Here is a 20,660-nt window from a genome sequence, read left to right as displayed (position 1 = left end):
TGCCTGGTAAGGCTGGCGATGATGACGACATGGAGCGCTTACCTTCAAGCTTTCTGGACATGCAATCATGGATAGGTAGGTATTATCCTTTGTTATTACTCAGTTTTCAAGAGAATCCTTACTATACATCTATCAGATCTCTTTCTACTCCGCACAAATAGTACTGCGGCGTAGGCCTAGGTAGTTTTTGACTAGGCTGGGAGTTCTTTTTTTTTTTTTTGCAGATGGCAGTGTCCTTACGTTGTCACGGTTGCTATTGCTATCAGTAGCTGTTGCTGTTGATATCAGTAGCTGTTGCCGTTGATGTCAGTCGCTGTTTCCGCCGCTGTCAGTTGATATTCAATGCTGTCGTGGGGAGGGAACGGGGTATTATGAGTAGGGGGGGTTTTAGGGGTTCCTGGCTGGTGGATAGGAGTGGCGGGTTTCGCCTTCGCTCTGGTGCCTTATTTATGTTCGTTTAAATAAGCAGTCTAGGACAGTATTGTGAGGATTAAGAAAGACATGGTTGGGTGTTCCAGCTGTGTCATGGAAATGGCAGACTTGACTAGGGGGCCACAATTCATACATCTACTGCTTCCCCATGCTTCGAAAAGAGAAGATTAATAGGCCAAAAGTAAACCTCGGACAGTGAAAACCCTGTTCCAAGCTCTTTCGAATCTTCTACATGGCTTGTTCGAGTTGGCAGAAAGGCTAATGACTTTATGTACTATAAGTGGCGAAGTTGAGTGTGTAAGATACGTAGATGTCGAGTCTCATGCAAACCTAGGACACACCAGAAAACTCAAATCTGTGTCCTTATATATATGTTGTTCCCAACAAAGTAGACCTCTTCTCTCTTTCTTCAGTTATTGCACTTTAACCTGATTTGCATCAACAGCCAACACCACGCTGTCCATCCATTGGTTTTACATACATCAGGAGTTTAAGCATTTGCCGAAGAATTCTTCCATTCCTTACTATGTCTCTTATTTCTACAGATATCGAGGAGAAAACCTTCCCACCCTCAGACAATGCTTCCGCAACACAAGATGGCAGAAGCTGCCTGGGTTGTTTGGAGCACCCTCCAGCGTACAACGACATTACGACACCTCTACCGTATTTCTGGCCCGGGCTAGAAAACTACCCGAAATTGCTGCTGGGGAGAGAATGGGTCCGAGCCAACTAACTGCACGACTGTGGCGAGAAGTCCACCTCCCAACATTGAAAGGAAGTACTACAACGACTGGGAGCACCTAGTCCCCATCGACGAATACCTTTATAAACCAAATAGCAGCAAGCTATCAACCTCGTCGGGCTCTCCGTCCGATATCACCCGGGAGCCATGCAAATGTCTCAGTTGCAGGCTCCAAGAAAAATGGACTGCGGCAATGCGAAGGCTCCATCACGGCATGCTAAGGAGGCACAACAACGGATCAGAAGATAGCCATAGGCCCTTGGAGGTTCTCCCTCGGCCAGGACACATAACCCGTGGTCTGCCTCAACAACCTGGCGAGATTGAACAGAAGATTCATGTAAAGCGCGACTGGACTGGAAATTGGGGCTGGGTTCTTACCCTAGAAGCATATACCAAGCCCAAAAGCCCCTAGCTTCCCCCTGGGTCGCCAACGTGGTCATTACTTTCAAGGACTTGCCAGAACAACTACGACAGGGAGGGATTTCCTGGGGAGACGCTGATAGAAACCGGGATCGCGATTTTCTACGGGATGACACAGCCGTCGTTACACACCGCAGTTGGGGCTGGGTGCGCAACTCTGAATTTTGTGTCCGAGAGAATGGCGATTACCTCTGGGGGGCTATAGTTACGATGCGGCATCGCGATCGGCAGTGGCTCTTGGATTCGGATTTTCGAGAGCTCCTTTCCCCTGAAACCATCTGCCTGTAAGCTTTCCCTAACCCAATAAGAATCTGCGCATATTTGGGAGTTCTGACAATATATCACAGTGTTGAAGTCGATCAACGGACAGGGCCAGGAAGGTGCAAAAAGGTGGTGGCGTACTACCAGGACATGGCGTATGGAAACGACACATGGGCCAACCTATCGAGGCCTGGCATGACAGGTTGCCCCAAAGACTTGCAATTTTCATGCACCCACTGCTCCCCCACTCTCCGAGAAGGGAAGACCAGTAAAGGTTCAATCAAGCCTTAGGCAGGGCTCAGCGAACTTGCTTGCACTTACTAGGAGTTTAGGGGGGAAACACAAGAAAGCACACACATCTCTTCCCAAGACTACGGCTTTTGATCATGCCTCAGCATACACATATGACTTGGCTTGATCCTAGGTTTTCTTTTTCTTAAGCCTGCTTAGAAGGTGCAGCCGTATATAAGGTGGCCCTCGCTTGTATTTATTTTAAAAGCAGTAATCAATTAATTCTCTTCTTTATATCAAGAGGGTTTCAATCTCTAGGTATTTGCATGACTACGACCCTGGTATTAGCCTGCTAAGATACTTAACCTTAACCCTGCCAGGCCTTATTACTTCCCTAGAGGCATTATTTTCTAAGATCACTGCTTCTTGCACTTGCTAGCAGAAGACGGCAGGTAGAAAGTAATTATAGCATATATAACAGGACCGAGAATACTCCCAGTCTACTGCCACTAAGGTTCACTACTTTCCAGGGCCTTGGAATCACCTACTCTTATACCTCCCTCTTCTCACACCTTCCCCTAGTCCTGCGTCTAGGTAAGTACTAACCTCGTATAACACGGGGGCAGATGGCACAGGGGGAAGACACAGGGTGAAGAGGGTAGGAAGTTCAAGTCTAACTTGAACACTTCCTTTTTTTTTTATCTTCTCCCGTTTTTGTGTGTTTCTATCACTGGATATCTCTCAACTTTGAACCACGCAAAGTACAAATTTCTCCCCTTCCGCCTCCTTTCTAGGCACCACCTCCAGCAACACTAGCCATGATAGCAATCTGCTGAGCCCTCCTCCTGTCCACCTCTTTCTTTAGCATCGACATCACCGTCGTCACAACAAGAACCATCGCCATCTCCCTCTCCACCTTCTCGCCCTCATCCCACAAACTCAAATCCACCATCAGCCGCCCACCATTCCCGGCGCTACTAGGCTTCGACCCCGGCGTGCGCGTCTCGGCGTTGCGCACAAACTGCGCGACAGGCGTGCGCACCTCCTCGTCCTTCCCGCCACTGCTGCCAGGGACGTTCCTGGCGCGCACAATCTTGACAATCCTGTCCAGGACAAGCAAGCTGTCCGCCCCGGCGGCCTTGCGCTCCGCCCGCGACGCGTACCGCCACTCAAAGGTGCCCAGCCGCGTGCGCACGCGGCACGCCCGCGTCAGCAGGCCCCGGCCCTCGATGGCGAACGCGTCCCAGCTGGGTCCCAGGCCATCGCCGTCGCCGCCGTCCAGGTCGCATGCATCCCCTGCGCCCGCCGTCCCGGGTAGGAACAGCCTGACCTGCGGGTGGCGGCCTGGGCCGAAGCGGTACGTGGTGGTGCTCAGCGGCGCGGCCGAGTCGGTCTCCTCCCCGTCGCCCGAGACGAGGTAGCAGGACCCGGAGCTGCGGTTGGGCCGCACGGAGAGGTACCTGGGGCGGTCGGAGAAGGACCCGTCGGCGTGGACGGGGAAGGCGGGGGTGGTCTCTGGGCGGGGCGGGAGCGGGAAAGAGAGGATGGCCTTGCCGGTTGTCTGGATCTGCAGCTGCACTGTGGGGGCGAAGGTCGTGGACTCGCTGTACGCGGGGGGGACTTCGAGGAGCGAGTCTGCGAGCTCGATGGAGGCCCGCGGGTCGATGTCGCCGAGGCGGGACAGCTCAATGTCGTGGTGGGGGTCCTGGGTGGCGTAGGAGGGGGCTAGGGAGGCTGTCTCGGCTGCCACCGAGTTGTTGGAGTGGCGGGTGAAGAGCTTGGTAGCCATAGTGGCTAATTGGTTGGGGTGAGATGGAGTCAAGGTAAGAATGCCAGGTTTGGGTTGGCACTTTGATCTATAGATAGATTTGCCCTTCTGTATCGACACAGAAGATTGAGGATGTTGATGACAATGGCCTGTTTTGGCAGAGAAGAGCACAACGACTTAGACCTCTTATATATCCTACCTCCCTTACCTTTAGCGTATATATCGGTAACGGCGGCGGATCGACAATGCGATGAATACGGCATCTCCGTGGCCGTGAAAGCCTTACGACTTCGCCAACGGATGACGTTCCAATGCAACCCAGGCCTTTGACGTTGAGGCTTCAAGCTAGAATGATCGCTGGGACCAATCAGCGGCGATGGCGGATCTGGGGAAGGGTCTTCTGACCCGCTTTTTTCTCGAATGCGAAATACGACAAGTGGGGCCTTGCCGCGGCTGTGTACTACTGTCTTTAGACCCACGGATAACCTACCTAGACGATGGCTGATGCCGCGCTCTGCCACTCAGGGGTATCTACAGACGCACCGCCACGCTGGACCTCGTTTGCCTAAAAAAGACAAAGCTTACTTCAAGATTAACATCAACAACAATAAACATCGAGCAGGCCCAGGCACGGAGCATATCAGCCGGGACAACCAGGCAAACCGGACAGTTTGTCTAGAGTGGCCAGCGAGCCATGATGTGCTCGGAGAGGCGCCCAGCATGGACCTCTCGCCGAGGGGGAGCCCCGTCTTTGGACAAGTACTGCGGACTGATCGGGCCTGTTACAGCCGCGCATTGGGTCTGCCGTGATACCTCCCACAGTGGTTGATGGCTGGCGAATGCATTGGTGTTGTCCAAGTTCTCGCCGTTTTGTGTGTTGTCATCCTTGTGGCAAGAGGTTCTAGCGGGCTCTCAACTATCCTATTGACCGAACTTATGAGTTCTGCAAGAAGAGGCATCTTCAGTCCAAGGTGAATCGTTGTTTACGGCCCTGTCCAATGTTGCCTCCATGGCTGTGATGACCAGCCACGGGATAATCCCAGCTGCGACGGCATATTCAAAATCGCGCAAGAGATGTCAGCTCAATTGCTCTATTCAGCTCTAGTTCTTCCAGATTCTGTATTAAAAATGGAACGAGGTGATGGTTTGATAGTTGTATTAGAGTCACGAGTCGTGTTTATATCTGCCTCTGTCTAGATCAAACATAACAAGAGAATTGCTCCACACGCATGGCCAAGTATTACGAGGGCCTCAGCTGTCCCTGGTAGCTACCACCTTCTACTCTTCATTCCCTACAAGCCACAGATCTCTAAATCTCCCGCCCTCAACCTCGACCAGCCGCCTCGGCGGCCCCGCTTCCACCACCCTGCCCGAGTCCATGACGATGACGCGGTCGAAATCCATCACCGCCTCCAGCCGGTGGCTCACCATGACGACCGTGTACCCCTTAAATTCGCGCTCGATGATGGCCTGCACAGCCCGGTCCGTGTCCCTGTCCACGCTGGACGACACCTCATCGAGGAGGAGTATGCCCCCTTCGCCGCGCGCCTTCCCCGCCGGCGTAACGCCACCACCACCACCACCACCACCACCATATCCGCCTTCCCCGTGGGTCGACTCCGACCCAGATGACGAAGCACCGAATAGGACCCTCGACCGCACCCGCCTCCGCAGGATCGCCCTGGCCAGGCTGAACAGCTGCCTCTGTCCCTGGCTCAGCGAGCCGGCGGCCATGCCTGCGCCGAGGCCGCCGCGCAGCTCGACGAGCGACCACAGGTCCACGGCGCGCAGGACGTCGCGGCGCTCGCCGTCGTCCGCGAGCCCGAGCGGGTCGAGGTTGGCCCCGAAGCTGGAGCCGTCGGGCAGGAAGACGGCGTCCTGCGGCACGGCGATGATGCGCCGCCGGAGGACCGCCCGGTCGATTCGGCGCAGCGGGATGCCGTCGATGGTGATGCCGGTACCGGTGCCGGTGGCGTCGTGGGCGGACGAAGGGACCGGGTCGAGGAGGCGGAGGAGGAGGAGGATCGTGGAGGACTTGCCGCTAGTGGGAAGGAGAAAAGACCGTGTGAGGGTGGAGACTTTGTAGCATGGAAGAAGTGGGGCCGGGGGGGAAAAGGGGGGAGGTTGGGAGGATAGGTGGTTAAGGAGAAACGGATGCTTGCTTACCTTCCGCTCCGCCCGCAGATGGCGACCTTCTCTCCAGCCTGGATCGTGATATTGAGATCCTTCAGGGCCAGATGCTTCGCGGCGGATGGCTGACTCTCTGACTCGTCGGTCGGGGCCTCGGCAGGATCACTTAATGGCAGTTTAGCATTTTCCCTTGCCAGGGACTCCATGTCAACATAACTAAGGCTTACCCATAAGATGCCGACACGCATTTGATCTCGATCAAACCATTCATCGGCCACGACTCTGGGGGACTCTCGTCTTCGCCCGGCTGGTTCTCGGGTTTGGTGTTCTCGCTGAAAGACTTCAGCCTGCTTACGGCGCCTATCGACGTCTCAAGCATAGTGTACATCCGGATGATCTGAGACAGGGAGTCGCCAAAACCCATGATGGTCACCAAACTGGCGCCGGTGAACCCGGTATTCGACCGCATCTGGGTAGCGATGGTGACAACCACCACGGCGACGACCGCCACGACGACGTTGAGCGTAAAGCCAAGCCACCGCTGAATCATCGCCAGCAGGTACGCGGGGCGCTGGGATGTGTCCAGCAGCTTGTTGTTGAGACCGATGTTATCGTCAACCCAGCCAAACGCGCGGATCGACGCGACGCCCTTGATTGTGTCGATGAAGTGCGAGTAGAGCGGGCTCTTGGCCTCGAGGTCGAGTAGACGCAGCTGGCGGGATGTGGCTAGGTAGAACTTCTGGAGCCCGTAGAGTAATGCGGCTAGGAAAGGGTAGAGGATGAGCAGGTATGGCGACGCGATGGCGATGATGGCGGCCATGCCGAGTGTAATGAGCCCCACGAGCACGAAGTTGGTGAGAGCCATCGGCAGCTCGCTGTCAATGAGTGTCATGTCCTGCGAGAACAGGTTGGTCACCACTCCCGAATCGGTGGTGGTGAAGAACCGCAGCGGGGCGTTGATTACCGTCTTCAATGCCGCCTTATGAAGCGTAGCGCCGGATGTCGAGATGATGGTGAGGGAGGTGATGCAGACGACGCAGAAGATGATTAACAGAGTTAATCCCTGGAACATGGCAAAGAGGCCGACATAGAAGGCATTCGTATGGGCAGGATCGGGCGAGCTGACATCCTCTGACCAGAACTTGACCCATATAGTCCGCCAGTTGAAGAAGAAACCGCAGGCAGCGCTCAAGGCAAGGAAGGTCGCCAGCGGCCAGAAACCAATACTACTAAAGTAGTGCTTGTAGACTGACATGTCTCCTGTCCTCCGCGCCTGGTCGACGGGACTGCTTGTCTCGGCAGATTTGGCAGTAATGACGCTGTTAAGATGGGCCGAGGCGCTGGTTGTCTGTTGTAGAGGCGAGGTACCGCCCGACCTCCTCTTATCCACACCGTTGAACCCAAGGCCGTGTATGTACTTCTTGTTGGCCACGAGATCGGCAAAGTTACCTTCCTCGACAAGACTGCCGTCGGAACCCAGGGCAATAATATGATCGGCCGATGGAAGATGTCTGATAGAGTGCGTACAGAGGATAGCCGTTGCCTTTCTTCTCTTCAGCAAGCCTTCCGGGCCAAAGACGCGCCAGAACACCTGCTCCTCCGTATCGACGTCGAGGCCGCTCAAGATGTCGTCAAAAACGAGTAGATCGGATTCTAGGTAGAGGGCTCTGGCGATAGAGACTCGCTGCTTCTGCCCGCCACTGATGGTAATACCGTTGCTCCCGACGTTGGTAAGATCTCCATGGGGGAAAAGAGCGATGTCCTTGACCAGCATCGTCGCCTCAATCACATCATTGTACCTCTTTTGGTCCCAGACCGAGAAGCCGATGATATTCTCCCTGATCGTTGCATTGGACAAGAAGGGTGTCTGGTCGCAGTAGCCAATCCGTCGATGGTTAGATCCCAGGACGACCCGCCCGGCGGCAAGCGGCGTCTCACCAAGCAGTGCCTTGCAGAGGGTTGACTTGCCCGATGCGATCGGACCAACCAAGAGAGTTAGCTTGGAGGCGGGGATCGTGACATCGATGTTTTGCACGTTGAATTTGCCGTCTGTCCATCCGAAACTGCCACCGTATATCGTGATAGCTTCCTCAGAGGCGCGACTTGCGCCTGCAATCCTGGACTTCTCGGACGGTGACTCTCCGTCGCTCTCGCGGAAGTCCTCACGCGGTTCCTTCTCCACGAAGGCCTGGATCCGGTCGAGGCACGTGAGAGCTGCTAACAAGGAAGGAACACTCTGGAAGATCATGGTAAGGGGGTCTGACAATAGGATCAGGTACGAGAGCGAGACGAAGATGGTGGTGACGTCCAGCTTCTTAGAAGTGACGGCGAAGGTCATCACGGGCGATAACGTGAGCGGCGTGAATGCAATGACGACAGCGAGGATCTGGACGAAGCGGAACCTAGCCCCAACTTTCAACTCATCCACCCTCATGCCCTGGATGGCCTCCTCGATGGGCGCAGTCAGGCCGGAGATCTTGAGATGTTTCATATTACCAATGACGTTCGCGGTGAGCCCGACCCGCTTCTCGATCTTCTCCATCCACGCCTTTTGTCGTGGGCCGGCATATCTTGCTAGGAAGGAGGATGCGGTCACGCAGAGGGCGACGATGACGAGGGGCGCAAGAAATGCGACGCCGAGTTGCCGCTGGAGAAGCCAGCTGGCGAGAGCGACCTCGACAGTATTGGCCCAGAACTCGTGTAAGTTCATAAATCCAAGGCGGACGCGCTCCACGTCGGTGCTCATGAGTGTTAAGGCTGCCGAGTCATCAGAATCCGACAGCTTCGTCTTGGTGGTATTCTTATACACGACCGAAGCTAGGCACCCGCGGGTCATGTATAGGAACCTCTCGTGGAGATACCAGTAGAAGGCGGTCGAGACGGCGATTCCAGAGTAGATGAGGATGGTGGCACCGATCAACCCATATCCGATATTCTTCGAAGCCTCATCTTGCGGCTCTTGGAGATAGCCAAGCAGGGTTTCAATGAGGAAGGGTTGGGAGAACGTGAACCCCATAAGGGCGATCCGAGGCCCAACAGGAAGCATAAGCGGCACTGCGAGTGTCCTGACGAGAACCCTGGTTAGACCGCGCTTCTTGCCTCTGAAGCTAGCCTTCTCAATGTGCTTAGCAAATGTTCTCTGAAGACGCTCTGCTGCTAGGTTCTGATCAAGGGGGAAGAGGTCGTCGACCCTTAGGACCTTCTTGTAGCCAGTCCAGAACAACGAGTCCAGCCACATGAAGGCTCCGAGCCCATAGATGCCCATTGTCTCCTCGGGGCTGTGCTCTGCCTTCTCCCAGTCCAACCATCGCTTCTTCTGCTGGGATTCCAGAGCGACGAGCGTGGTCTTAGCCGCAACAGACGCAGTAAAGAGGCGTACGAAGGTGGTTTCATCATAGTTGACTGCCGATAACCACATGGACCTACACTGCGTAATGTCAAATAGCAGGGTCAGGAAAAGGTATCCGCCTAGAAGCATCGACGGCCGCGGGGCGCGTGAGTGCTCCAGAACGGACAGGGCAGCCATGCATAGTGCCGACACGAACTCCAAGCATGACGAGGCGATGAAAAGGTCTCCAAGCCTTGCCGATCTGATAGAAGCCAGAACAAGCAGGGCGAGGTGGAGAGATCCATACACAGCAACAGCAGCCTGGCATTGGTATCAGTACAGTTGGATCCCTGTTGGTCTCCATCGAGGGGCCATACGAGCTTGATGGACCGAAAGATTGAGTTCCTTATGATATTTGGTCTTCTGACGAGAAAGACGATCCTCGACAGGGCGAGGGTGACGAAGATGGAGGATGGTACAATGGAGAGGAAGATCTTCTCAAATTTGAGGGTAAAGTCGAAGTCGCCCCGGCATCCCTGGACGCTGGGTCCAAGGGAGTCATCATTCAGACACCCTGAGAATTCTATGTCGAACATGAGGGAAGAAACCTTCGCGTCCTGAGGACAAGACGACTGGCTAGATGGTACGATTCCAGCACCTACCAGAGATTAACTGCGCGGTTGGCCGTCGCGAGGCACAATATAATCAATCACCCCCATGCGGCCCACGGTGGAGGAACTCGTAAGGCTGCTCAGGAGTTGACGAAGCGTTGACGTACACAACATTGGGAGAGTGTCGCCTGCACTTCAATTGCCTGCGCCAAATCACGTACGCAGTATGGACGACGGGTCTGCGATAACTAGATACATTACCAACCTACCTACCTAAGTACCTAACCTACCTGGGCAGGTGGTTATCCACTGATGAGTCACAGTAGTGTACGGCGTAGTTGTGTACGTTGTAAAGACGGATATTTGGCAATAGCGCCAGCCTACCACGCCTACCTAAAGTACGGAATAGGTAGGTGGTTACATATTTCACATGAGTTTGTGTCCGCGGGCAGGGCCAATTGGCTGTTCGGGCGGGGGGTCTGTGCTGGGCAGGGGTTCCGGGCCGCCAAAAATATTTGGAGAAGCTGCCAGACACGGAGCAAGCGACGGCGGTAGCAATGGCGATGGCAATAGCAATAGAGGAGCGGCCCCTGCCTGAATAGCTAAATGCCCCTGCCCGCGCAGACAACCTCTTCAACCAGAAAACGGCCGAACCATTTATCTTAGGTATCTAACGGTTAGCGTGGTGACCGGTACGTACGGACAGGCTAAGGCTAAGTACCTCTGCCTAAAAACGCGCCTATCCTCCGTCACCGTCACCACGCCGACCTGTAGAGCGAAAGGTCATGGCCGCGCGGAGCATTTTCTCTCCAAAGAAGGTGCTAACATGATGTGAGAGAAACATACTAATGGGCTGCATTTTGACCGTAACGATTTCGTTTATAATTTGCGAGCCGCGCAACTCGAGGCGGCGTCAGTCGATGACGAATCTGGGGGATTCCGCAAAATGCGAGAAACAAGAAGTGGGGCCTCCCCGCGATCGGCAGCGTCCGTAGTGGTGTCCACGGTCCGGCCTTTCGCGCCCGTTAGCACGCCGACCTTCGGCGGGGACGCGTCACCGTGTACCTCATCAGCCTCTGCGGAAAGCTTGCTGGCGGAAATGCTACATTTTTTTTTTATGGAGATTTGCATCTGCCTCTAGATTTTGGAGGCTGGAGCTGTGAGACACAGTAAGCACACACAGTATTACCCAGTGTATTATTTAGACGCCCTCAAAACCAGACCAACCGGTGGTATCAAAAAAATCACTGCAACCCCCAATATGCCTCACCGGCGTACTGTAATTTTCAGATGCCGTGGACCCAAAGCCTAACCCGGCCCTCACCCCCTCAAGCCCGACCCGGACTCCATCCACGCAAGCGGGGCGCGCCGCAGCTTTCACCTCGTCTTCCCGAAGAAGCAAGGGTCACGGTCGAGCTGCGTCTCCACCCACACCGGCCATTGGTTGTACACCTTGTGTTCAGCATCAACCAGCCTGTTGAGGTACTTGAGCCACCGCAGCATCCCCGGTTCGACACCGCCGTCGGTGGCGTTCTGAGGTCTCGCGCCCGCCTCGTATTCCTTCTCCGTTATGATCGCCATGATCTGCTTAAGCGCGATCCAGTGCGCGCTTAGGAGGATGTTGACCTGGTTCGTCGTGTCGATGACCCGCTGGAATTGGTCGTGCGGCAGCATCATCCACCAGCCGTACTGCGTGGTCATGGCCTTGTAGGCTGGCCAGGAGTTAGCACAAACACCGATTGAGAGAATAGGGTGAAAAGGGGGGCGCCCGATAGAAACCGCAGGCCCGAGTGTAGCTCACCTCCCCATGATGAGACGCCAAGTTGCTTTGCCATGTCCAAGATCTTCTCGTAATACTGCTGTTCGATGGGATGCTGGCACAGAGGCGACAGACTCTCGACCGCCACCACCGCCGAATCCACCCAGCTCCTCTCGATCAGGGGCATGTTCTCTATGAAAGGCTGCAATACCTCCTGTTGCTTGTCTCCGAGGAAGTCTGCGAAAATGAGATTGGCGCCCTTGATGTACATCTGTATGGCGACGATGACGACGCCGCGGATGAAGGTCATGTACTCGGTCATGCCGTCGTCCAGCAGGACGGACTGGAAGGTCAGCGCGAAGCACGTCGCCATCATTGCATTGCCCTCCTCAAAGCTGTTGGCCTTGGGCGCCTCCGCAAGCGTCTTCTTGATGGCCTTGATGGCCTTGACTCGGTGGTGCATGGCCGATGCCACCAGGCTGGGGTCCCTTTGCGTCAGGTCGGACGCGGCGAGGCCCAGGATGGCGTGCATCAGATATTCGTACTGGAAAGAAGGGGCTTCGGGTTAGGGGCTTCGCGCGCATGGCCGGCGTTGGGACGGCGACAAACCCACCTTCTCAGAGAGGCATGGGATCTCATGGGTCCAGATGGTCTCAGTCCCGATGGGATGGTGTGGGGTGCAGTGAAAGAGGAAATGCTGGAAGAACCGCATATCCTGCAAACTGAAGAGGGGAATCTGGTGCTGGGGCTGCAACCAGGCAGGTTAGTCTCTGGGTTGGCCCACCGCACTGCGGGAGGTTACCGTTCATACCTGATGAACTACTTGGGGCGCTGCTGGATATTCGCACTTCAATCCCGTCTTGACGCAATGGCCGCAGGCCGGTCGCGTCTCTTGACACTGCCAGTGAGTTGCAAGTCAGCCCCGGTCCGGCAGCCAAAGTGGGTAAAGGGACGAAGGTCGACCAACCTTGATCCTCCTTCGTTTGCAATTGAAGCATCCTCTTCGACTTTTGGTGTGTCCTCGTCTCTCAAGCCTTTGTCTGGGCTGAGAAGACGATCCGCTCCTGACTACAGAAGTGTTCGATTGCGAAGTCAGCGGCGGCGGCGACGACTCAGCCAATGTGTGGGATGATGTCGAGCTATCCTCGGCGAGATAGTCCACGTCCTCTTCCTGCAAGAACGCGCCATAGTCGAAGTCGGAGGGTTCGCCGTCCAGCGTCAACATTGGGAGAGTTGCGGATGGAGTGAACTGCATATTAGCAGCAGTGGGTGCAGGGGTGGTAGCCATGGCTCCCTCGTTCTCCTTCTCCTTACTCCCTCGGTGGAGTGGCGCGGGGTATGAATGGAGTTGTAACTGTGAGGTCTCGGTGGATGGCGTCGATATTCCCTCTCTCGAGCGACCATCAGTCAGTGCCGATAGCTCTGGTAGAAGAGAGAAACCCAAACAACTGTTACAATGAAATGAAAGGTTCAGAACATCACGGTGGGGACAAAGTGGCGTCACGTGGGTGATGATCATTGAATCATTCGGACAACTGCTTCATGGGACATGGCTGCGTCACAGCCTTCACCCCTTTGTGGCAGTGCTGTGACGGAGATACCCGGGCTCTCAAGGCAGCTTGGCGATAATACCAAGTTGATGAGGCGAATAGCACCGTCTGTCAGCGCCCTAGATGTTATCCAGTCAAGTCGGATTTCAATTGCGGGTCTGAGGTTTCAACAACAGCGGGTGGTCAGCATCGCCAAATCGCGGGGCATCATTCCGCCGCCTGACTTGGGCCGTCTAAGCTCCCCGCTCCGGGAGTGGCCCCGGTACGATCATTACAACGTCGCTGACAGACTCTGTGATTCAGCCTTACAGGGCGTTTTTCCCCTTGGGCCATTGAGATTTGACACCCGGGCCTCATTGGCCATTGCATTCTTGGCTGGTCGTTGAATCAAGATATTTGTTGCTGAGGGCTTAGTTCATCAGGAAAGTGATCGGCAAGCGAGGCATATCCGTTTCCAAGTATCCCGACGCAACTTGCGCCTGTAGTTGGTCCGCGAGTCTCGCGCTCTGCCCTCTAATGTGATGACAATTCGTGCGCTGCTCTCGGATGCTAACTCCAAGTCGAAACTGTGGAAGGTTGGCAGGGAAAGCAGCGTCCCCACCATCAAGATACCGGATATCATTTTCAATTTCGTGCTCAAGTTGACACGAGAGAGAGCAACACCTGGAGTAGAGTGCAATGGAAGAACGTCTAGACGCCCGAGCATGAGCTAATTGGCAGATTGTAGACTCGACTTCGAGCCTCCCAGCTGTCTTCCAGAGTCAGGATTTGATCTGCTGGTGGCTTGCTTAAAAAATGCGTCTGCACGCGCCTGTCTACCCGCGTCAAGTCGAAGCAAAGACTCGCCAGACAGATGAATATGGCAAGGAAACACAAGATATGGCAACGGGGCAGTGAATCTTTTATATAGAAACACAGTAATCATTGGTAGGGCAGGGCTAAATGCAATGGGCTGCAAACAGACGCTGCCCTGCAGTTCCAGGATCAGAAGGATTTTACCCGTGGGATCTTCCAGGCGCCCAGATCATTCACCAAAGAGGTTAAACTATCCATAGTTTGCTAAGATTCGGTTGTGCTGTCGGTATATTTAGCCAACCATCGCAATTGGGTGACCTGGGGGGGAGGAATTGCCGATGGGCTGTACAGGAGCAAGCAATATCTGGAAAAGACAGGACCACTCAGCGCCAGCATTCAGCCTCAGATCAGCTATGCCGCCAACACACAGCCTCTAGGTAGCTGTTGGTAGAAGGCAAGGAACGAGAACAGCGATGGCCTGTCTATAAATGATCACCATTTCATTCCAACAGACAAAGAAGTTGGTTTACATTCCGGAAAGTACAGATACAGTGCATTCAACTGGGCACTTTACACCGTGCTAGGTATAAGCGATGATCGCCTCGCTTGCTCGTAACGCTTGAGGGATCGAAGCAGGGTCTGATAATCTCTGATTCCCAAGACAGACGAACAAGCTTTTTCTCCCCGGCTCTGTGGCAGGGGCAGCGGTGGCAGGCTGACAAGCTCGATCCGTGGCAGCGGATGTAATTTCGCTTAACAAGGGTTTCAAGCCCAAGGCGAGGACAACGAACTGTGAGTTCCACGTCAGTCAAATCCGACAACTAACCGACTGCTGCAGGGAGGACGTGGGCCCAACAATTGTCTTCCCTGGACAACAATTGGAATTTGGTGGAGCGAGGCCATGCGGCCAAGCGCCAGGCTGGCAATCATGTATGTACCCCTTTACTAAGTACCTTAGGTAGGTAGGTACCTAGGTACTGTACTCGCGGCGGGTGATTCCGGGCCCCACTTATTCCATAGATTCCGGTCCCGTCTCACTCTCAGCTGAGTCCTGGGTCTCTGGTGACGCAGATTTGCGTGTGCCCGGGATGGGAACCCGACTATCGCGGCGTATCAGAGTATAGCCGCCCAGAATCTCCCAATCGACATTATTACCTGAGTACCTAGGTTGATAATACAATCAATGGATGTTAACTTGGTTGATGTCCACGGGCGTTTGAGCTCAAGTACGCCGGGCCCGCGCAGGCGCCGCGTTCGTTCCAGCTCCTGCAGGTGGAGAAGTTTGGATGGTCTAGTGTTTCATCTGTTCAGGTACCGATTCAAGGTTGGGTGCAGGTGGGGGCTCTGTACCTGTGTGGCTGCGTCGCCTATTCGTGGTAGTGGAGGGTAAGCACCCGCCGCTTTTTCTTGGAAACCAGTCAGCGCGCGCCAGTATATGCCCTCAAGCTGACAACCACATGGCACTGGAGACAGCGGCAAGTGAATCATACATTGTGCGCGTTATTTATGCTCACATCTCCTGGTATTGCTTCTGGTTGTTGCTTTTTGTCGGGTCTTGTTTCGAGCTGCTGCCCGGCGATTCGCGCTGCACGGTACTCCGTCCGGCGATTCGCGCTGCACGGTACTCCGTACACTAGTGTAGAGGTGGGGGCTAACAGGGACAGGGGCCGTCTTGGCTTCATCGTCCAAGGTCAACTCACTACCGGAGGTCTAGAACACGGATTCGTCTGGGCATCCTCGGACTCGGCCCGAGAGGTGCGGGTTCTAAGCAGGAATAATAGAATATTCATCAATGAAAACCAGGAAATTAAAACAAAATATAGCTATAATGGTTAGGTATTATGTTCCTTGGAATTATACTGACACGGCAGGCGGGAATCCCATATGTTGAGCAAATATGGAACTCGGCAGGATGGAACCTGGAAGGATCTAGGATTTTTTTGGTAGTTCTTCCAGGCTGGCCCCTCTGTCCGGGTGAGCCCATGCATTCTGGTGGCTGGCCGATCCTTACCCCTCCCCCATTTAGGTACAGGTACCTTTGGACCCAGGTACCTGCATGTTGGAAGGCCGAGACGGGCAAACAGCCCTCACTTCCCTGGGGTGATGGTCACACAGTCACTCCTTGTCAATAAATATCTTTCCTCCCTTCCCCCACCCTCTTTCCATTCTTGGTTCCCACCTTACGCGTGGTCGCCTCACCTTCATTTCAGGAACCTCACCCTCGAGATTTTCCACTTCTTTCTCTTCCTCGGTCGCCAGCTTCGACCTCTGAATTACTTTCTTTGTGTTCTTGTCACCGTTCTATCCCCAACTTCAGACACGCATCACTCCCTCTGCGCGTCTTGGACAGACTGCGACTCGGCACCGATTCATTCTCTCGACCGGCTTGTATCTGTCGATACGCCCTTCCCTTCCTTCACTTCTGACCCTGTGTGGTCTGCTGGCACCAAATCTCAAATCTTTTCCACTCCTTCCAGGCGACACCACCCAACAAAAATCCATCATCAGAAACTCGCGCAATCTACATAAAAGTGTCCGCCCAAAGTTCGACACTTTGGACACCAATTTGAGAGACAAGGCATCCACAAGATCTACCCACTTCTCGCATATCGGCCTTCTCCCTCTATCCCCCCCACTACTTCAATCAACCTTCTACGACTTCCATCTGCCGCCGCCATGTTCATCACCAAGAATTTGACTATGTTGGCTGTGGCAGCCTTGGCCAACAAGGCCCTGGCTCTCAACACTCACCGCCACGCCCATCTGCACATTCACGAGAAGGCCCGTTTTCAGACAGAGGTTGTGACTGTCACGGATTGGGTCACTGTCACTGTTTATGACGATGGGGAGACTGAGACTCCTACCGTTGCCCCCGCCGTGTTTGTTACCGCCGAGCATACACACAACTATGCAGATCACCATGCCCCGGCATCTTCCTCCGAGGAGTCTCCCAGTCAGGTATCTTCGGCAGCTTCTGCGACGGCTGCTGCCGCGTCCAGTGACCCCCCTATCGCCCCTTTGCCAACCACTCTGGCCACCAAGGTGGTAGGGGCGCCTCCCCATGCGCCTCCCCCTTCAACCCAAATCAACATCGTCCCCTCTGTCGTGGCCCCCCCCATTGCTCCATCACCCACCACCGCTGCGGCTTCTACGACACAGGTGCCACAGCCCACAACCAAGCCCTCGACCGGGTCTTCGGGACTGAAGCGTGGCCTTGCCTACAATGATCCCAGCCTTCTTTCGGGTTTCGTGGGCTCTGGTTCCAAGGTCAGCTGGGCCTATAACTGGGGTCAAACCAACGACATGAAGGTCAATGTCGAGTTCGTTCCTATGCTCTGGGCCCCCAACAACGACCATGTTCCAACCTGGAATGCCAATGCCAACAAGGCAATTGCTTCTGGATCCAAGTGTCTGCTCAGCTTCAACGAGCCAGACAATGCTGGTCAGGCAAATATCTCTCCCGGCGTTGCCAAGGACGGCCATATCAAGTACCTGAACCCCTTCCAAGGCCAGGCCCGGATTGGTGCTCCTGCCATCACCAACAGCGCCCAGGATGGTCAGGGTATCTCGTGGCTCAAGCAGTTCATTTCTGTCTGTGCTGGTCAGTGTGCCATCGACTTCGTTCCCGTCCACTGGTACAACACCGCAAGCACGGATGATTTCTTCAACCACCTGCGGGCTGTCCATGCTGCCGTGCCCGACAAGCCGGTCTGGATCACGGAGTTTGCCCCATTCGGATCGGATGCAGAGATCAACACTTTCCTGGCCACCGTTGTCCACACCCTGGATAACGACCCAGACTTTGCCTTCGTTGAGAGGTACTCTTACTTCATGGTTTCTCCTGGCAGCTTGATCTCCTCGGGCACGTCGCTCAGCGTTTACGGCAACACTTTTGCCTACGCCTAAGCCCTCCATTCTGCGGCCCTTCAGGGCAAGCACTCTTCCATTCTTCCATTCGTTGTAACACCACTTTAGGGATACGTTTCAGAAAAGGGGCACGGGCAGAGAGACGCCCTCGGGATACTTCACTTCACCACTTCACTTCAATTGTACATACTTTTTTACGGTTGATTCACTGCCGGCGGATTAGGCACACCCATGGATCTGGCACAATTAGGGATTTCAAGGCTTTTCCGCGATACATGCACGGTATGATGTATGGAAATGGGGAAATGGGACAGCAAATCCGGTCATGCAAGGATCAAGGATAGACAAATGAGTCACGAACATGAAATGGAAAAGACTGATTGTCAGCTTGTGGACTCGACCTGGAGCACACATTTTCTTCCAGACTCAAGACCTATGGTATCCTCCCAGCTTATTACTAAGAGCAAAGTGAACCCAGAACGCCTAGAAGATCCGGCACGTCGAAATGGACAACAAAATACATTACAAACGGAGGTTGTCTCCGTGGGCAGGGGCATTTAGCTATTCGGGCAGGGGCGGTTGGGTATTTGACTAGCCGTCGCTGTCGCTAAAGCACTCTTGCCCGCCATTTTGTTCCGTGCTGGCAGCTGGACTTTTTCATGCTCCAACTGTCCAAATATTTTTGGCGGCCCGGAACCCCTGCCCAGCATAGACCCCTGCCTGAATAGCCAAATGTCCCTGCCCGCGTAGACAAGCTCTTCAAACGCGGACCAGATCAACAGGGTTCTTCCCAGTTGAGATGCGGGCTCACAAGGTAATCTCTGCAATTTTGGATGTGAGATATGCTAAGATGTTAGGCGAATCCCACGGCAAGGTCATGGATGCAACAAAGCGTCCGAAAAAGCTGGCAAACGCTTGAAGATAGAAAAGCCCGAAGATTATTGTAAGGTCTGGAACCGACGGATATCTACAGAGACAAGCCACTGAAGTCCGGTCTGTCTCCCCAAGTTCGTTGGAACCAATAAGAGCCCAGAGAATGTACGAAAAGTGGAGTCACGAACGAATGGAAGCTTCCAACAACATGGTAACGCAGCCTGGGTCCCTGGCTCCTGTGAGGCTGTGATGATCAACCTGGTTTCCAACCGTACTGGCCTCTCTTATATTCGTCCTCTCTCATCTTCACCCTCCGCAAACTCGCCCAAAAATCACGCGTTCTATGTTCACCTCTTCCGCATCCGAAAAGAATGGCCGTTGTCGATGAGCTTGGACTTGTCGTCAGTGTCTGCGTTGACGGCACGCCAGCCGCCGAGTACGATGATCCGGAGCCCGACGTCGCCGGACGACCGGAGTCTGGCATCACATCAGTCTGCGACAAATACATTGAATCTGTAGACAATTCGGAATTCTTGTTAGCCTGGGAGGTCTTGAACTCGCGGAAAAAGATGTATCAGTATCACGACCCATACTTCGGCCTCGCTTTCTACTGCTACGTTGACGGCATGTATGCTGGATCGCGGATTGCTCGCAGCAAAGATTTCCGAGGTGGTCGCTGGCGTATGGAGCTCCGAGGCCTCGAGGATTTTGACCCCAGCGACAATTTGACCCACCTGAGACGATTCAGATTCGCAACTGTCGTTACAGGTAATGATATCGAGCATTTTCGAACTGGACATACAGAGTGCTAATTCTCAAAATATAGTCGACAATACTGATAGTAGAACCGTCAAGGAGGACGCGGAACGTGCGAAGTACCTTGGCTTGATCCAGGTCAAGGTATGGCGTGTGCGTGGGACGCCGAATGCCAAGTCCTCCCCCGTTCTCCCGACCAACCCATCTCGGTCGGCCAATGCCAACTTTACCTTTGCCGAGAAAGCTCTCAAGGGCCGAGCGGTCTCACATGGAACCGGGTAAGCTCTCAGATAGAAGGGCGGAGATATGTCGCTAACTGATCAGGTTCTCTCCCCGTGTCATTACCAACCCACTGTATGAGTACCAGTCCTATCGTCTTGATCAACACCCTATCGCCATTTTCAACTTGAAATATAGATCCAAATGTGAGAGTCTCTATAGCCCCATTCCCGACAGCGATGCTGAACAACCTACCCAGCTGCTCTAGTGAAGGAGATGGTCATTCTCCGCTCCCCAAGCCCGAGCCCTTCCGTTGATGGCCTGGGCCAGGAGGAAGTGCAGAGACTGGCGCGCGAGCGGTTGAGCCAGTTAAAGGTATCCCACCCGTCCTGCTCGCGTCACCGCTTGTCTCATTTAGGCCCCATGTTCGCACACTGACCATCCATAGGCCGAGAAACATGAGCGGACACCAACTATCAAGCGGGAGTTTGGCGCGGTTTACGATCTCACGGGGGAGGGTGGACCACAGCGCCCGCTGAAGATATTGAAGCGCGACGGCAAGGAGACGATCGACTTGACAGAGGACTGACGGCTGAAAATCTTGATGGGGAACGGCGTTCACTGTTTTGGAAGGAGTCTCTTGTCTTGAACCGATACCCCCTTTCTTTGCTGGCTATTATGGCGTTTGCACCCAAGTGGGCACACACACCATACACCGGCGTCCGGAGTCAAGTCGATATCTAATAGGGCCATGAAGTGATCGAGGATAGACACAGGGGTCACGAACATGAAATTAAAAAGTCAGATTGTCAGATTGTGGACTCGACTTCGAGCGCACATTTTCATTCCTCCCAGACTCAAGACCTGTGATATCCTCCCAGTTTACTACTAAAAGCGAAGCCGCAGATCCCGTAACAC

At 54.3% G+C, this 20,660-nt stretch overlaps 7 protein-coding genes across 7 annotated transcripts; 3 read left to right on the top strand and 4 right to left on the bottom strand.

Annotated features, from left to right (window-relative positions):
- The first annotated feature begins 1,398 nt into the window (after nt 1-1,398).
- QBC33DRAFT_521529 (uncharacterized protein) lies at nt 1,399-2,357 on the top strand. The gene is made up of 2 exons (XM_060426471.1): nt 1,399-1,878; nt 1,942-2,357. Exons 1-2 carry the CDS (start codon nt 1,805-1,807, stop codon nt 2,144-2,146), a joined length of 279 nt encoding a protein of 92 aa, XP_060288740.1. The 5' UTR covers nt 1,399-1,804; the 3' UTR covers nt 2,147-2,357.
- Nucleotides 2,358-2,763: 406 nt separating this feature from the next.
- Nucleotides 2,764-4,185, bottom strand: QBC33DRAFT_13439 (uncharacterized protein). Its single transcript, XM_060422074.1, has one exon. It carries the CDS (start codon nt 3,873-3,875, stop codon nt 2,877-2,879), a length of 999 nt encoding a protein of 332 aa, XP_060288739.1. The 5' UTR covers nt 3,876-4,185; the 3' UTR covers nt 2,764-2,876.
- An 807-nt stretch (nt 4,186-4,992) lies between these two features.
- Nucleotides 4,993-5,664, bottom strand: QBC33DRAFT_521524 (P-loop containing nucleoside triphosphate hydrolase protein). Its single transcript, XM_060426470.1, has one exon. The coding sequence runs from the start codon at nt 5,586-5,588 to the stop codon at nt 5,133-5,135; it is 456 nt and encodes a 151-aa protein (XP_060288738.1). The 5' UTR covers nt 5,589-5,664; the 3' UTR covers nt 4,993-5,132.
- Nucleotides 5,665-5,675: 11 nt separating this feature from the next.
- QBC33DRAFT_521522 (ABC transporter FUM19) lies at nt 5,676-10,231 on the bottom strand. Its single transcript, XM_060426469.1, has 3 exons — nt 9,690-10,231; nt 6,212-9,633; nt 5,676-6,149 (listed from the first exon to the last, which is right to left on the bottom strand). The coding sequence occupies exons 1-3, from the start codon at nt 9,906-9,908 to the stop codon at nt 6,017-6,019; spliced, it is 3,774 nt and encodes a 1,257-aa protein (XP_060288737.1). The 5' UTR covers nt 9,909-10,231; the 3' UTR covers nt 5,676-6,016.
- Nucleotides 10,232-11,300: 1,069 nt separating this feature from the next.
- QBC33DRAFT_442568 (C6 zinc finger protein) lies at nt 11,301-12,937 on the bottom strand (the record flags this gene model as incomplete). Its single annotated transcript, XM_060424193.1, has 5 exons — nt 11,301-11,635; nt 11,725-12,226; nt 12,296-12,430; nt 12,494-12,580; nt 12,650-12,937. The coding sequence occupies 5 exons, from the start codon at nt 12,935-12,937 to the stop codon at nt 11,301-11,303; spliced, it is 1,347 nt and encodes a 448-aa protein (XP_060288736.1).
- A 3,494-nt stretch (nt 12,938-16,431) lies between these two features.
- On the top strand, nt 16,432-18,105 carry QBC33DRAFT_13286 (glycosyl hydrolase catalytic core-domain-containing protein). Its single transcript, XM_060422060.1, has one exon. It carries the CDS (start codon nt 16,704-16,706, stop codon nt 17,931-17,933), a length of 1,230 nt encoding a protein of 409 aa, XP_060288735.1. The 5' UTR covers nt 16,432-16,703; the 3' UTR covers nt 17,934-18,105.
- A 690-nt stretch (nt 18,106-18,795) lies between these two features.
- QBC33DRAFT_13288 (uncharacterized protein) lies at nt 18,796-20,346 on the top strand. Its single transcript, XM_060422061.1, has 5 exons — nt 18,796-19,535; nt 19,594-19,801; nt 19,848-19,948; nt 20,002-20,117; nt 20,191-20,346. Exons 1-5 carry the CDS (start codon nt 19,139-19,141, stop codon nt 20,329-20,331), a joined length of 963 nt encoding a protein of 320 aa, XP_060288734.1. The 5' UTR covers nt 18,796-19,138; the 3' UTR covers nt 20,332-20,346.
- The last annotated feature ends 314 nt before the right edge of the window (nt 20,347-20,660 follow it).

This window comes from Phialemonium atrogriseum, assembly GCF_030411735.1.
Source record: "Phialemonium atrogriseum strain 8032-3 unplaced genomic scaffold QBC33scaffold_1, whole genome shotgun sequence".
Classification (NCBI taxonomy): Eukaryota; Fungi; Ascomycota; class Sordariomycetes; order Cephalothecales; family Cephalothecaceae; genus Phialemonium; species Phialemonium atrogriseum.
This window is presented reverse-complemented; position numbering and strand designations above follow the sequence as displayed.